At 37.0% G+C, this 14,700-nt stretch overlaps 1 protein-coding gene across 3 annotated transcripts in view; it reads right to left on the reverse strand.

Annotated features, from left to right (window-relative positions):
• Nucleotides 1–14,700, reverse strand: part of GRID2 (glutamate ionotropic receptor delta type subunit 2) — a gene marked incomplete at its 3' end in the record, with an annotated part of 1,748,121 nt that overhangs the window by 876,873 nt on the left and 856,548 nt on the right. For all 3 annotated transcript variants that reach the window (XM_084234293.1, XM_084234294.1, XM_084234292.1), the window contains one exon: nt 12,323–12,528. In XM_084234293.1, coding sequence (XP_084090419.1) covers nt 12,323–12,528 — 206 coding nt within the window. The remainder of the gene's footprint in view (nt 1–12,322; nt 12,529–14,700) is intronic.

Consider the following 14,700-nt stretch of genomic DNA (forward strand, 5'->3'; position numbering starts at 1 on the left):
GTAGATTGACCAAAGTACACTGCTGAGGGGAGCAGCGGGTGAGTCAGAAGAGGTCTGCTGCACCATGTGGGTTTCTCTCTAGCTGGCGGGGATCGAACTCATAGTGTAGAGGCTGTGGAATGCTTCATAGTGCAGTGCTTAACCCCTTGCGCCACCAGGGAGGCCCTAAAGCTTCCTATTTTGCAAAAATTTACTTTCTTACCAAATTTGAAACCTTAAAGCAATGAACAAAAACTTAATTTACATAGGATTTTTGTTTCCTTTCTAGAAGAGGTTTAGCTTATATAGCATCCAGTACACACACACACACACACAAATTCCTATACATATGAATATATATATAATATGTAATATTTATACATAAATACTTTTCAAAATATCATCCCAATCCTTATTTAAATTTAACTTTCTGAACACTCCTGTTTTACCACATTCATTTCACTTACCAGGTATATATTGATAACACTTACCAGGTGTATATTGATAACAATTTTCTACCAATATTACAGAAGGCTGATTTACTCAACTGCATGTAACTATAGAATTTTTCCTAAAGCTTTGAAACTCTTGAAGGAGAGGAAAAACACTAACTCTAGATATTTAATGTACTAAGTTTCCAAGGCTTCAAAGGAAGCATAATTAGCTCAATGCCACAAAATTGCTCCAGGGACAGCAAAAAGATGCAAACAGAATTGATATGCCCATTTTCCCCTTAGCACTTAAACGACAATGCTAAATGAGCAATTTCATTTTTAAAACTAATTTTTGACTTTTAAGTAATTATTTCTCTTGAATATTTCAATAAAATTTCATGGAAATTTATAAAGTATAAAACACAATGAAGATGGAAGTTATACTATGCTCCCTTGACTGTGCTATTCTCCTTTGACGAGATTTTTCTTCCCTGCATCTCTAACACTGTTTGGCAATTCTTTGCCCTCATCATAAACTTTATTTTCTCTATCTTTCCTATTACCCAAGACCATCAGTTCCTTTCTAGTTTCATTTACCTTTCTATCCACTATATAATCAATGGCAGGTCATTTCTACAAATACTCTTTTAGGACTGGACAATCATACACCTGCTTGACTCAATGACAACTTATTTTACCAGTTATAAATTGTGTGGGTGTCCTACCATCTGCTGTCAACACTGTCTTCAAAGTTGTTGAGCACTGCTTGAGGAGGCTGGAGAAAAAATTTGATTAGATCAGAGAGGATTTCGATTTTCCCAGTGGTAAATTTGGATTTTGGACAAAATGTTCCATGCTGTACTTTCCAAATCTAAAATGTCATGCATCAATTCTATTTTTTTCTTGAAAACTATAACAACAATTCTTAAAAGTACCTTATATGTGTTTATCTTTAATCTCTGAAAACCTGAAATAATTATTTTGGCATTTCTGACTCAATAAAATAAAGGATATCACCCTCAGAAGCTCAATGGAATATAATTGACTGAAAAGATATATAAATCAACAATCTTCATGAGAAAGGGAATGAGGATATAAGAAAAGAGTTTTTATTTATTTTTCAAATATTTATTTATTTTTATTTATGCAATAGCTGGGGTATAGGCCAGAGGCGTGGGAGGGTGAAAGGATTCACCAGCGACAGAGTGGGGAGGAGAACAGACAGAAGGACCGAAGCACACTGCTGAGGGGAGCAGCAGGTGAGACAGGAAAGGTCTGCTGTGCCATGTGGGAATCTCCCGGGCCAGCTGGGATTCGAACTGGAACTGCAGAGGCTGTGGACAACGTCACAGCACTACGCTCAACCTGCTGCACCACCGGGGAGGCCCTAAGAAAAGAGTTTTTAAATAACACATTGCAAAAAGAAAATGCAATGAAATAGTGATATCTACTGAAGTATAATGGAAGAGTCATATGCAGGATATGATAAGGGACGGTAACTGTGTGGAGAATATTCCACCCTGTCCAAAAAATCTGATATTTGGGAGTGCCAAGCCAAATTGAGAGTGGGAGTGAAAATTATAGGAATAGAGTTGATTCTTGTCATTAACAGTAGCTATGGTCTATAAATTACATGTGATCATTGACTTAGATAATCTTAAAATACACAGTTTGGTTCCTGCAAGCCTCTGAGTTTATATGCATTTCTAGTTAAAGACATACATACAAACACACACATATATATACATATATATACATATATATACATATACATATACATATGCATATACTTGTAGTTTTTTCTTAGTACATCCAGACTGCTATGACAAAATACCACAGGCAAGGACGCTTATCAGCAACAAACATTTATTTCTCACATTTCTAAAGACTTAGAAGTCTAAGATCAGGGCTTCCCCGGTGACGCAGGGGTTGAGCACTAGGTTGCAAAGCTGCCCACAGCCTTTGCAGCACGGGTTCAATCCCAGGCTGCCGGGTGAGGGTCCCACACAGCATGCAGACCTCTCCTGCCGCCCGCTGTACCCTCAGCAGTGTACTTCATCAGTCTGCCCGTTCTGCTCCCTGCTCTGGCTCTGGTGAATTCTCTCACCCTCCCATGCTTCTGACTGTTCCCAGTGGTTGTATATATAAATAAATAAATCTTTAAAAAAAGAAGAAGAAGTCTAAGATCAGTATGCCAATATGGCTGAGTGACAGCCCTCCTCAGATTGCAGAATTTTATGTTTTTACACAAGGGCTAGGGAGTTCTATGGGGTATCTTTTGTAGTTATGCATTTTGTGAGAACTCTGTCCTCAAGAATTATATCCCTCAATATCTCACACCCTTATAACATCATATCAGACACAGGTTTTCAGTATGTGAATATTGGGAAGTCATAAATATCCAGCTAATAACATGTTCATTCACTGACACTGAATTCCATTCAATATTATTGTCACATATGTCCAAATGAATCTTATCTAACACAAGTATTTTCTCCATTAAATATATCACAACTTTATTGCACTTAGGAACAAAGGATAGCACTTTACCAAAATAATGGGGGTCATTTTCAATAGTGAAGACAGACAAAAAAAGAAAAGATATGGCAATAAATAGGGCACAAAAATGACATATGCAAAATGCAGTTTTGTTCAACCTCAGCTGAGAATATAGATAACTCAAAATTTTTCACATATCTGGACATCTCTGTGAATGACTCTGAAATCATGCCTAGTATGGATTTTGGTGTTGCAAAGGACTACAAGAATTCAAAAAGATAGAAAATTAGAGGATTCACAACTTAAATATGTGCTAATTTTCACATGCAGTATTTTTCTACCATATTGTATTGTGAAAAATGTCTCTGAAAACTGATATTCATCCTTATGCATAAAAATCTTTTCTAAATAAACCAAGTAGACTTTCAGAGAGGTGAATTGGGGCAACTGATGCCAGCATTATCATCTTGGGAGCAAAGACCACACAAGAAGCCACATGCAAAATCAAGCCTTACCTCCAGTAATATTCCAGTGTCCCTTCTATTCTATTTAAATGGTTGCTTGCCAATGGACAAGCTAGAAACCCTTATTTTTAGGTACAGATTTCAAAATCATTGTTGTTGATTCATTCCTATATATGAATGTCAATCAGGGATCAAAGAAATTTGAAGGTAATTACAATAATAAAAATACCAGGATAGAATAAAGGAAAAAAAAGTTCAGAAAAGATAGAATCTGTGAAAATAAGAGGGCTTAAAATTTCTCAATAGAAACTTTTGTGAAATTGAAGATATTTTGGCGTGGTAGACCTCTCCTGTGTCGCCTGCTGCTCCCCTCAGCAGTGTATTTCAGTCAATCTGCCTGTTATTTTCCCCACTTTGTCTCTGGTGAATCCTCTCATCTTGCACGCATCTGGCTTGTACCCCGGTTCATGTATGCATGAATAAATAAATCTTTTAAAAATAAAAGATATTTTATATTTTAAAATAATTAGGGCCTCCCTGGTGGCAAAGAAGTTGAGCCTGGGCTGCAAAGCTGCCCACAGCCTCTGTAGCGCCGGTTCTATCCCCAGCTGCAGGCAAGGGAACTACATGGCACGATAGACCTCTCCTGCCACACCCGCTGCTCCACTCAGCAGTGAATTTTGCCGGTCTACCTGTTCTGTTCCCCACTCTGGCTCCGATGAATTCTCTCACCCTCCTGTGCTTCTAACTATACCCAGTGCTTATATAAATAAATAAATAAATCTTAAAAAAATAATAATAATTAAAGGATTACCATGTATAGAGTAAAATGGGTGATAAAATAAACCTACATATGACACTTCAAAACATTAACAATAAAGATCTTCAAAGGTGAAAACAACAATTGCCTTCAAATAAATAAATATCAGAGATCACTGCTTTGGTGATATTCCTTTAAAGATGTTACTGAGGCATATGAAATGTAGTGTTTCACCTATATTTCCTTCTATATATTTTATGGTTTCAGGTCTTTTGTCTAGTTCTTTAACTCATTTTGAGTCAGTTTTTGTGCATGGTATGAGGTAGTAGTCAAGCTTCATTCTTTTGCATGTAGTGACCCAGTTTTCCCAGCACCATTTTTTTTAAAGATTTATTCATTCATTTATTTATTTATTTGTTTGTTTGTTTGTTTGTTTATTTATTTATTTGTTTATTTATTTATTTATTTATACAGCACTGGGTACAGTCAGAAGCACAGGAGGGTGAGAGAATTCACCAGAGCAAGAGTGGGGAACAGACAGGCAGAGTGATGAAATACACTGCTAAGAGGAGAAGCAGGTGTGGCAGGAGAGGTCTGTCACGCCATATGGGACCCTCGCCGGTGGCCAGGGATCGATCTGGCACTGCAGCGGCTGAGGGCAGCTTCGCAGCCCAGCGCTCAACCACTGAGCCACCAGGGGAGACCCTTCCCAGCACCATTTAATTGAACAAACTTTCTTTGCTACATTGCATATTCTTTGCTCCTTTGTCAAAGATTAGTTGACCATAAATCTGTGGGTTTATTTCTGGATTTTCTATTCAGTTGCATTAGTTTGCATGTCTGTTCTTGTTCTAATACCAGACAGTTTTGATTATTATGGCTTTCTAGTATAGTTTGAAAAGTCTGGGCATATGATACCTCCATTCCCTTCTCTTTTTTTTTTTTTTTTTTTCAGGAGATTTTTGGCTATTCAGGGTTTTTGGCTCCATACGAATTTCATCAATATTTGTTCTATTTCTTTGAAGAATATCATTGAAATTTTATTGGGATAGCATTGAATCCATAAATTGATTTTGGCAGGATGGCCATTTTGATAATGTTAATTGTTCCAATCCATGAGCAGGGGATGTCTTTCCATTTCTTTGTGTCTTCTTCTATCTCTTTTAACAGTGTTTTATAACTTTTTTTGTATAGGTCCTTTGCTCTTTTGTTAGGTTTATTCCCAAATATTTGATTTTTTTTTTGTTTCAATAATAAAAGGGGGCCTCCCCTGATGGCACAGCGATTGAGTGCTGGGTTGCGAAGCTGCCCGCAGCCTCTGCAGTTCTGGTTCGATCCCCGGCCACTGGCGAGGGTCCCACATGGCATGACAGGCCTCTTCTACAGTGCCCACTTTTCTCCTCAGCAGTGTATTTTATCAGTCTGCCTGTTCTGTTCCCCGCCCTAGCTTTGGTAAATTCTCTCACTCTCCCGTGCTTCTGACTGTACTCACTGCCTGTATAAATAAATAAATATTTAAAAACGCAATAGTAAAAGGGATGGTTTTCTTGATTTGTTCTTCTTCAGATTTATTGTTTGTGTATAGGAAGGCTACTGATTTTTGGAATTTCATATTATAAGACTGGGGCATAATTTAATATTGTCATTGTTCTGAGGTGAATGATTGTCAACTTAGGAATTTATAAATAGTCAAATTATTTTTTTAAGATTTATTTATTTATTTATACAAGTACTGGGTACAGTCAGAAGTGCGGGAGGGTGAGAGAATTCACCAAAGCCAGAGCGGGGAACAGAGCAGGCAGACTAACAAAATACACTGCTGAGGGGAGCAGTGGGCGGCAGAAGAGGTCTGTGCGCCATGTGGACCCTCCCGGGGCGGGATCAAACCGGTGTTGCAGAGGCTGCGGGCAGCTTTGTAGCCCAGTGCTCAACTGCTGCGCCACCAGGGGAGGCCCATAAATAGTCAAATTATCAGGAAGGACAAAGTTTGAATAGATTTGTTTTCATAATTGAAAAGAATGATAAATTCTCCCTCCCACATGCCCTTTTTTTTTTTTTTTAATAGAGGCATGTTTTATTTATTTGTTTGTTTGTTTTGTTTATACATGCACTGGGTACAGTCAGAGGTGCGGGAGGGTGAGAGAATTCACCAGAGCCAGAGCAGGGAGCAGAGCAGGAAGAGGGACCGAAGTACACTGCTGGGGGGAGCAGCGGGCGGCAGGACAGGTCTGCGCGCCATGTGGGACCCTCCTCCGGTGGCCGGGGAGCAGCCGGGAATCGAACCAGCGCTGCAGAGGCTGCGGGCAGCTTCGCAACCCAGCGCTCAACCGCTGCGCCACCGGGAGGCCCCCACATTCCCTTTTACAGGAAGTTATTTGAGAAAAATTTCGAGCAATACAGGAAACTAATAAAGTAACCAATGTGGATCTAGGAATTCATGGATCTGACTCAGAAGATTAAAGCAGGCAGTGAAAGAAATAAAGCAGAAAGGGTAGTACACTGGGAGGGAAGCATCCAGGCAGGAGACAAGGACTTTGGAAGCAGTAGAATATTCCAGTTTCAAAGTAGAGAATCAAGATAGGGGCCCATGGTCAGAATTTAAAACAAGATCATATTGACAGAAACTAATTATTAAAAATACAAGGATGGGCCTCCCCTGGTGGCGCAGTGGTTGAGCGCTGGGTTGCGAAGCTGCCCGCAGCCTCTGTAGCACCAGTTCGATCCCCGGCCACCGGGCGAGGGTCCCACATGGCGCGCAGACCTCTCCTGCTGCCCGCTGCTCCCCTCAGCAGTGTCCTTCGGTCCTTCTGCCTGCTCTGCTCCCCGCTCTGGCTCTGGTGAATTCTCTCACCCTCCCGCGCTTCTGACTGTACCCAGTGCTTGTATAAATAAATAAATCTTAAAAAAAATAATAAATAAATAAATAAATAAAAATACAAGGATGCTGAAAGAAAATTCTCTTATCAAAGCTTTGACTGATTTTTATCTACCTCTGGTTATGATTTTGGGGTATATTTTTCCTAGCAGAGCTTCGCGAGGTATACCATTATTTCCCTCTCTGATCTGTAATCTCCCCCTTTTCACTAGTTGCTTCCCTAAGATTATTGTAAAAAATAATAACCTCAGATTTTATCCCAAAATTAAAACAATTCCTGTTTCTGATATCCATCATGTTTTCTTTTTTTAATCCATAATTTATTTTCACTTTCATTTTCAAACATCTCAACAGAGTAAGCAACATACTCACTTCCATTATTAGCCATTCTTAGGAAGTTTTTAGCTGCCCAATACAAACAACTTTTTGAGTTCCATCCTCAAATCCTCTAATAACTATCTTTTGTTTTAGATATCTATACTTAGGATCTATGCCATATCATTAACTGGATTTTTCTCTTAGTTTTTGGAGTATACTTTTATCCCTTGTATAAATTGTCTTTCACAATAAACAAAATTAGTAGCACTTCCCTAAGGTTTCATTTATAGGTATTTCTACTTCATTTTTTATAAACTCCCTTTCAGAGATTTCTTATATGTGCAGATATTTCTTATATGTGCCAATAAATATCCCATTGATGAAGTTTTATATTAGTATATCTCTTTGTGACTATTTGAATCCCATGTATTATGCTATAATCATTGTTTTCATTTTTTTAATACATGTTGATCTGTCAACACAGAAAGTTGACTTCTTTCTAGCTCACAAATAAATTTGCCATTACCAAGTAACTAATTAGTGATTTCTATGTTTCACACAGTAAATTGCTTATTTTATGTGACAAATGTTCTGCATTGTTATGTTGAAGTTATTTCTTTTGCTTTCCAACTTGTATACTTTTTTTCCCTACATTGCCTTTACACTTAAATCTATTGTGTCTTTTCTTGGTTTCTTCTCCTAGATGTTATTTCCCTCTCTCTCTTAGTCTTAATTATCTCCTTTCCTTAAGATGGATAATTATATAGATGCACAATAGGTAGATAGATAGATGATAGATATCCAGCAATTTTTTTCCTCCTGAATATCTATTTGCTTGAGTATAGTGTTCTAAGGATTAAATAACATATGACTTCAATGGCACATATTCAACATATCCAATACAGAAATCTCAAATTTCCTCCTACCCACTTTTCATAGGCTGCCCTTTTGCAATAAACTCACCTGTCTGCTTAACAAACTTGGGCATTTTCTCTAGTTTGGATGCTTTAATAATTTAGATATAGATTCTGAATATTTTCTCTCGTCCCATTTATATCCATTTTTTAATATCTCTATAAATAATTAAATATATGTCCTGCTTTAAGTATTGCACTGATTATTTATACATATATAATTAAGTTTAGCTCCTTTCATTCCTTATTACAAAATGTTCCCTTAGATAAGTTTCTCTTATCTAAATGCCAACTTTTCACTTTCCAAATAATAAACACTTGTAATTAGAAAACAAGTACACTGTACTCATAAGCATATACTTTTTTTTAAATCTTTTTTTTTTTTTATAGAGGCATGTTTTATTTATTTATTTGTTTGTTTGTTTGTTTTGTTTATACATGCACTGGGCACAGTCAGAAGCGCGGGAGGGTGAGAGAATCCACCAGAGCCAGAACGGGGAGCAGAGCAGGCAGAAGGACCAAAGTACACTGCTGAGGGAGCATTGGGCGGCAGGAGAGTTCTGCGCGGCATGTGGGACCCTCCTCCGGTGGCCGGGGAGCAGCCGGGGATGGAACCGGCGCCGCAGAGGCTGCGGGCAGCTTCGCAAGGCAGCGCTCAACCACTGCGCCACCGGGGAGGCCCACATAAGCATATACTTTTAAGCAAAACAAACTGCTGCTTAACATGGCTCAACTAGGGCCTCCCTGGTGGTTCAAGGGGTTAAGCACTGCTCTATGAAGCAATCCATAGCCTCTACAGCACAAGTTCTATCCCCAGCCAGGGAGCAACCCACATGGTGCAGCAGACCTCTCCTCTCTCGCCCACTGCTTCCCTCAGCAGTGTATTTCAGTCAATCTGCCTGTTCTGTTGCCCACTCTGTCTCTGGTTAATCCTCTCACCCCCCAGCGCTTAATCTCTGAGAGCCACCAGGGGAGACCCTGCATTAATTACTTATAAGAACATAGATAAGGAAAAAAAAAAAACTTAGATAAGGGTAATGAATAGTAACAGTAAGATAATAGTCTTAAAATTTAATATGTACACTTTTTGGATAGTTCAAATCTCACATATATCAAAATAAATCCCACTATCACCCTCAAAACTACTTTCTTGCCTTATTTGTTCATAATGATTAATGGCACTTATGGGTTAAATTGTACCCCATTCCCTCCTCCAAATCAAGACTAAAGCCCTATTTAGAGACAAGGTCGTCACAGAGATAATCAAATTGAAATTATGTTATTAAGGTGAACCTTAACCCAAACTGATCAATGTTCTTTTTTATGCATAAAAGAACTGGGGTGTAGACCAGAGGTGCAGCGGGTGAGAGAATTCACCAGAGACAGAGTGGGGAGCAGACTGGGTAGATCTACTGAAATACTCTGCTGTGGGGACTAGATTGGGAAACTGGAGAGGTCTGCTGCCCAATGTGGTTAGTTCCCTGGGTGGGGATCGAACTCAGGCCTCAGCAGTGATAGAGGTGAGACTTAATCTCTAGGGCACCCCTTATAAAAAGGGGCATTTTGGACACACAGGGAGGTTAGACAATGTGAAGAGACATAGAAAGAAAATCGCTCATTTACAAGTCAAGAGAAGAGTTTCTCAAACAGATGCTCACAGTCCTAGATACAACCAATTCTGCCAACACCTTGACTTTGAACCTGGAGCTTACAAAATTTTGAGACAATAAATGTTTATTTAAGCCACCCAGTTAGTGACATTTTGCTATATAACCCTATCAAACTAATATAGCACCATTGTCTACTGAGGTCAAGTTTGAAGCCTCAACATTAGCTCTGATTGTCCTCCCTGGTGGCACAGAGGGTTAAGCACAGCACTATGAAGTTATCAACAGTCTCTGCAGCATGAGTTCAATCCCTGGCCTGCCAGGGAGCTACCCACATGACGCAACAGACCTCTCCTGTCTCACATGCTGCTCCCCTCTGCAGTGTATTTCAATAGATCCACCCATTCTGCTCCCCACTCTGTCTCTGGTGAATCCTCTACCCCTCACACCTCTAGCCTGTACCCCTGTTCTTGTATTCATAAATAAATAAATCTTTTTAAAAAATTATCTCTGATTCTCTATCTCCTTGCCCCTTAACCTCTTAACTGACTGCCATTGAGGGACACACCCTCCTGTGGTCTTCTGGTTCATAATCACCAACACAGGTACAACTCATCCTAACTGTTCAAAAGGGAGTAATTGCTTACTAAGGATCCCACACATAGGACCTATCTATGACAAAAGTCCTGATCATGTAAATATATATATAAATTGTTCATGATACTCAAGGACTCCAAAGATGAGTTTCTATTCCTTTTTCATATATTAAAAATCTACATTTTGCATACTACTTGCCATTTCTCTTGATGCTTGCTGTTTTTAATCTATACCAAATTAATTGCTCTACTCTGAACATACAATAAAGCCCTGTGTTTTTGCTCATCTTGATATTCTTTTTAGTTCATAATGCAGTTTCTGAACTGTTATGTGCAAGAAAAAGTCACCTAGAACTTACCATTTATTAAGCATATGCTAGCTGCCAGGCCCTACCCCCACACCATTTAGAACATCTCTTTACATTACAAATTAAATAAGTTGAATTCAAAATATGTTTCCCATGAGAATTATCACAAAATAAAATAGAGGCTCACAAATATTAAGTAATTTGCAAGATAATGTACAGATTATAGTACAGATAATGTTCTGGCTGGGATGAGCATATATTTGTCTGATATATACCACTTTCTTTTGTAAAATCCTACTCATGGTATTCACACAGTTAAAATGTATTTTCTCAGTGAAGCCTCCTCTGGTCTCCCAGACAAAACTGAACTGCAAATGTTTCATTATAATTTATAATTTTTGGATTGTAATTTTTATTAGATATTTTTGTATAATGCCTTCCAACATCAAGCAGATTCTGTGTTTCTTGCAGGAAAGAACCAGCTCCAAAAAAAATTGAAGTATTCTTACTTTTCTATTGTGAAAAAACCTAGCAGTTCAATGAGGCTCTCAAGTCACTTGGGAGATTAGAAACGGTCAAAGTTCTCTATTTGTCTTTAAACTATATAACAAAATTTCTGCTGAAGTTTAAAAATTAATTGATAATTTTATCCTTCTTAGTTATTTATAGCTCTGTTTCCAGTTCCTTGATATCAATTATATAATAGAGGGTCAAAGAGTATATGAGACAGTCCTACCTTGGAGGCTTTTTATCAGTCATTTGGGAACCAAAGAAAACATAATGGAGAAATAGAAAGGAAAACAGTACTAGTCAAGCATATTCACCAAAAATAAAAGTATTAAGTTGAAACCCATGTGGAAGTAAGTAATGTCACAACCAGTCCTACCACTATGTACAATTAAAACTGAAAACAAAAATGACTTGACAATAATTTTTTGCAAAGCAATAGCAAGCATTTTCAAACATTAAAATATGTTAATTGTATTTTTTACAAAGATTTGAAGTTTCTAGTCAAATGAGCAGGCACGATTCATTGTTTGAGGAAGAAACATTATAAAATTTAAAATGGTCATCACCCTGCAGAGTTTCAAACACTTTTAAATATTTGTACTGGTAAAGATGTTACAGAGGAGAAATAGATCTGAAGTATTTTTGGTAAACATAACCTCATTATGGCAATAATAGCCTGATTCAAGTACACCTTTTTTCATAAGCACAATTATAAATTGCAAAAACATTTAAGGATTAAAGAAATATGACTTTGATTTCATTCTTGAATTGGGGAGATTCTTTTAGGTCAGCATATTTAAACCCCATAAGATTAAAATAAGAATACCCTGGCTATGTGGGTAGATATATATAAATACACACATTCTCAGCAATTAACAGACAGTAAGTGGTAAGTATGATGTGCAAGGAACTCATTGTGCTACACCCATTAACACTAATGAGAGTTGGGTCATTAATCCCCCCCAACTGCTTTTTTAATTTTCATATCCTCTGTGGGATGTATTCCAAAGCATTTACTTCTTATACCCTTCCCACACCCTATGGCAATTTTTACTTACCTCAGTAATGAAAGATTTGGCTGTGGCAGGATTCATAACAAGGATGGCTCGTCTAAGAGTGTCTCGATAGCGATTCAGTTCCTCTATTCTCATGGTATCAAAGAGAGTGGTGATCATTTTATTAATGTTGTTTTCTACCTTCTGCAGTGCTACATCCATCCCCTGCTGAGAAACTTTGTCCAAAAACTCCTGTATTCCACGGATATCTAGGAATATCAAAAGCCAATCAATTGTGAATTATAGCAAAAAAAGGTGATAAGTAAAAGTGATTTTATTTAGATCACAACTAGTTCATTGTGAACTGTCATTATAAACTGTCAAAAAGTAATTAATAGCTGATGGAACAATTGATTTTTTTAATAATCAGTACAATTAAAAGAATTTTTATGAAAAAAGTAGGATTTATTATTTTTTAAATGACTTTCTTTCTGTCCATTGAGCATATTATCTCATCAAGTGTAATGTTAGGACAGTTGAGAGAGTGATTGGGGAGGATCCTCACTTCCCTAAAGTAAACATAATAATTTAATTCCTTGTTTTCATAAGCAACAATGAGTAATAGTAAAACTCAGGTAAACAGGTGAAACATGAATATCATCAATGGTAGATAAATCTGAATCAAGATTATGAAATTTTCATGTAGACAACAGTATAACTAAACTTGACATTTGGAATCTAAATAGATGATTTTATCAGTTTGTTTTAGGTCCCTTAAGGTATAAGGTGATTAGTTGCACTTTCTTGGTCTATTTTATGGGTTTCACTTCTTTATTTCAAATCTGCCAATTTAGTAGAAGACATTTTTCTTTTCAGAAGCATGGGTATGTAATTTGTGTGTAGAACATAAATTTTAACAAACTACACACCAATTCCAAAATAAGCATAGTTTGGAAGGATTATAAAATAACAAATTTTGACCATTTCACATTTAAGTACTCAGGGTGAAATCCAGTCCAAATATTTACAAGTTTGTTCTAATACATATTTAAGTAACTATAAGTTCATGAAATTTTACAAATATTTCTACTACTAATACATCAGTTATTTATTAAAGAAAATAACACAACACTGATAAATATGATTGGAAGATATAACTGAAAACATAAAATCTTTACATAGTAGACTTGTTTTATACTATATAACAAAATTAAGATGCTTATAAAAACTTTTTAATATATGTATTTATTACATCATCCCTCATTTTTGTACAATGTAAGGCTTCCCCATGAAATTCCCATCATCAATTCACCCATGCACTATGACCAGTCCCTTGTGCTCAGTAAATGAACATTTAAATTGCTTATTATGAATGCAGTATGTCTTAAAATTCTAAATTGTAAAAAAAAAAAAAAAAAGAAAAAAAATTCTAAATTGTGCATTGTTGTATGCATATAAAAATTTTCTCTCAAAAGCATTATTAATTAGTTCATGTGTTTTAACAATTAAAAATCAATTAATAAGCCCTCAGGAAAAGAAAGAAAAATAAAAATATGCAGAATAACATAAAGAGTTTATATATTCAAGATTACAAATTAATTTTTAAAACGTTTACTGTCTTTTTATGATGGATATAATTTTAAAACAATTACTGTAGCTATATTATGTGCAGTTATCCTATGACTCCCAAACTGGGAGAATATATAACTGCATAAACTCTCTTATATACTTTCTTTCTTTCCTTTTTTTTTTTTAAGATTTATTTATTTATTTGTCTGTTTGTTTGTTTGTTTATACAAGCACTGGAGTCCAGGCCAGAGGCATGGGAGGGTGAAAGAATTCAACAGAGATAGATTAGGGAGCAGAACAGGTAGAAGGACTGAAATACACTGCTGAGGGGAGCAGCGGGCACGACAGGAGAGGTCTTCCCTGCCATTTGGGATTCTCGACAGCCAGCCGGGATAGAACCAGTTCTGCAGAGGCTGTGTAGATAACTTCACAGTGCTGTGCTCAACTCGCTGCACCACTGTGGAGGCCCTTATATCCTTTCTTCTAACTATAAGACTAAACTGCTAGGATCATTACAGCTTTAAAGAACAATGCCTCATCTAGAGCTGAAAAAGACATGAAAGAACTGTAATAATAAAAGTATGATATGCTCATCAAATATTCAAGTTATAAAGTACATAAAAGCGTAAGATATCCAAGCATGGATTAAACAAAGGTTTAGATCTGATTAAATTTAGCAGACAGAGGTCCCCTTGCACACACGCACACACACATACATACACGATGTACACAATCAAACAAGGGTTCTAAAACTTTGGTGTGAATCAGAAACACTTGGTGTTCTTATGAAAAATGCAGAAGATTTGGGCCCATCCCAAAACCTGCAAAATGCATGTCAGAACAGATCTTTGATTGTGAATTGTAGTTTTTTT

Source organism: Talpa europaea, assembly GCF_964194135.1.
Source record: "Talpa europaea genome assembly, chromosome: 5".
In the NCBI taxonomy this organism is placed as follows: domain Eukaryota; kingdom Metazoa; phylum Chordata; class Mammalia; order Eulipotyphla; family Talpidae; genus Talpa; species Talpa europaea.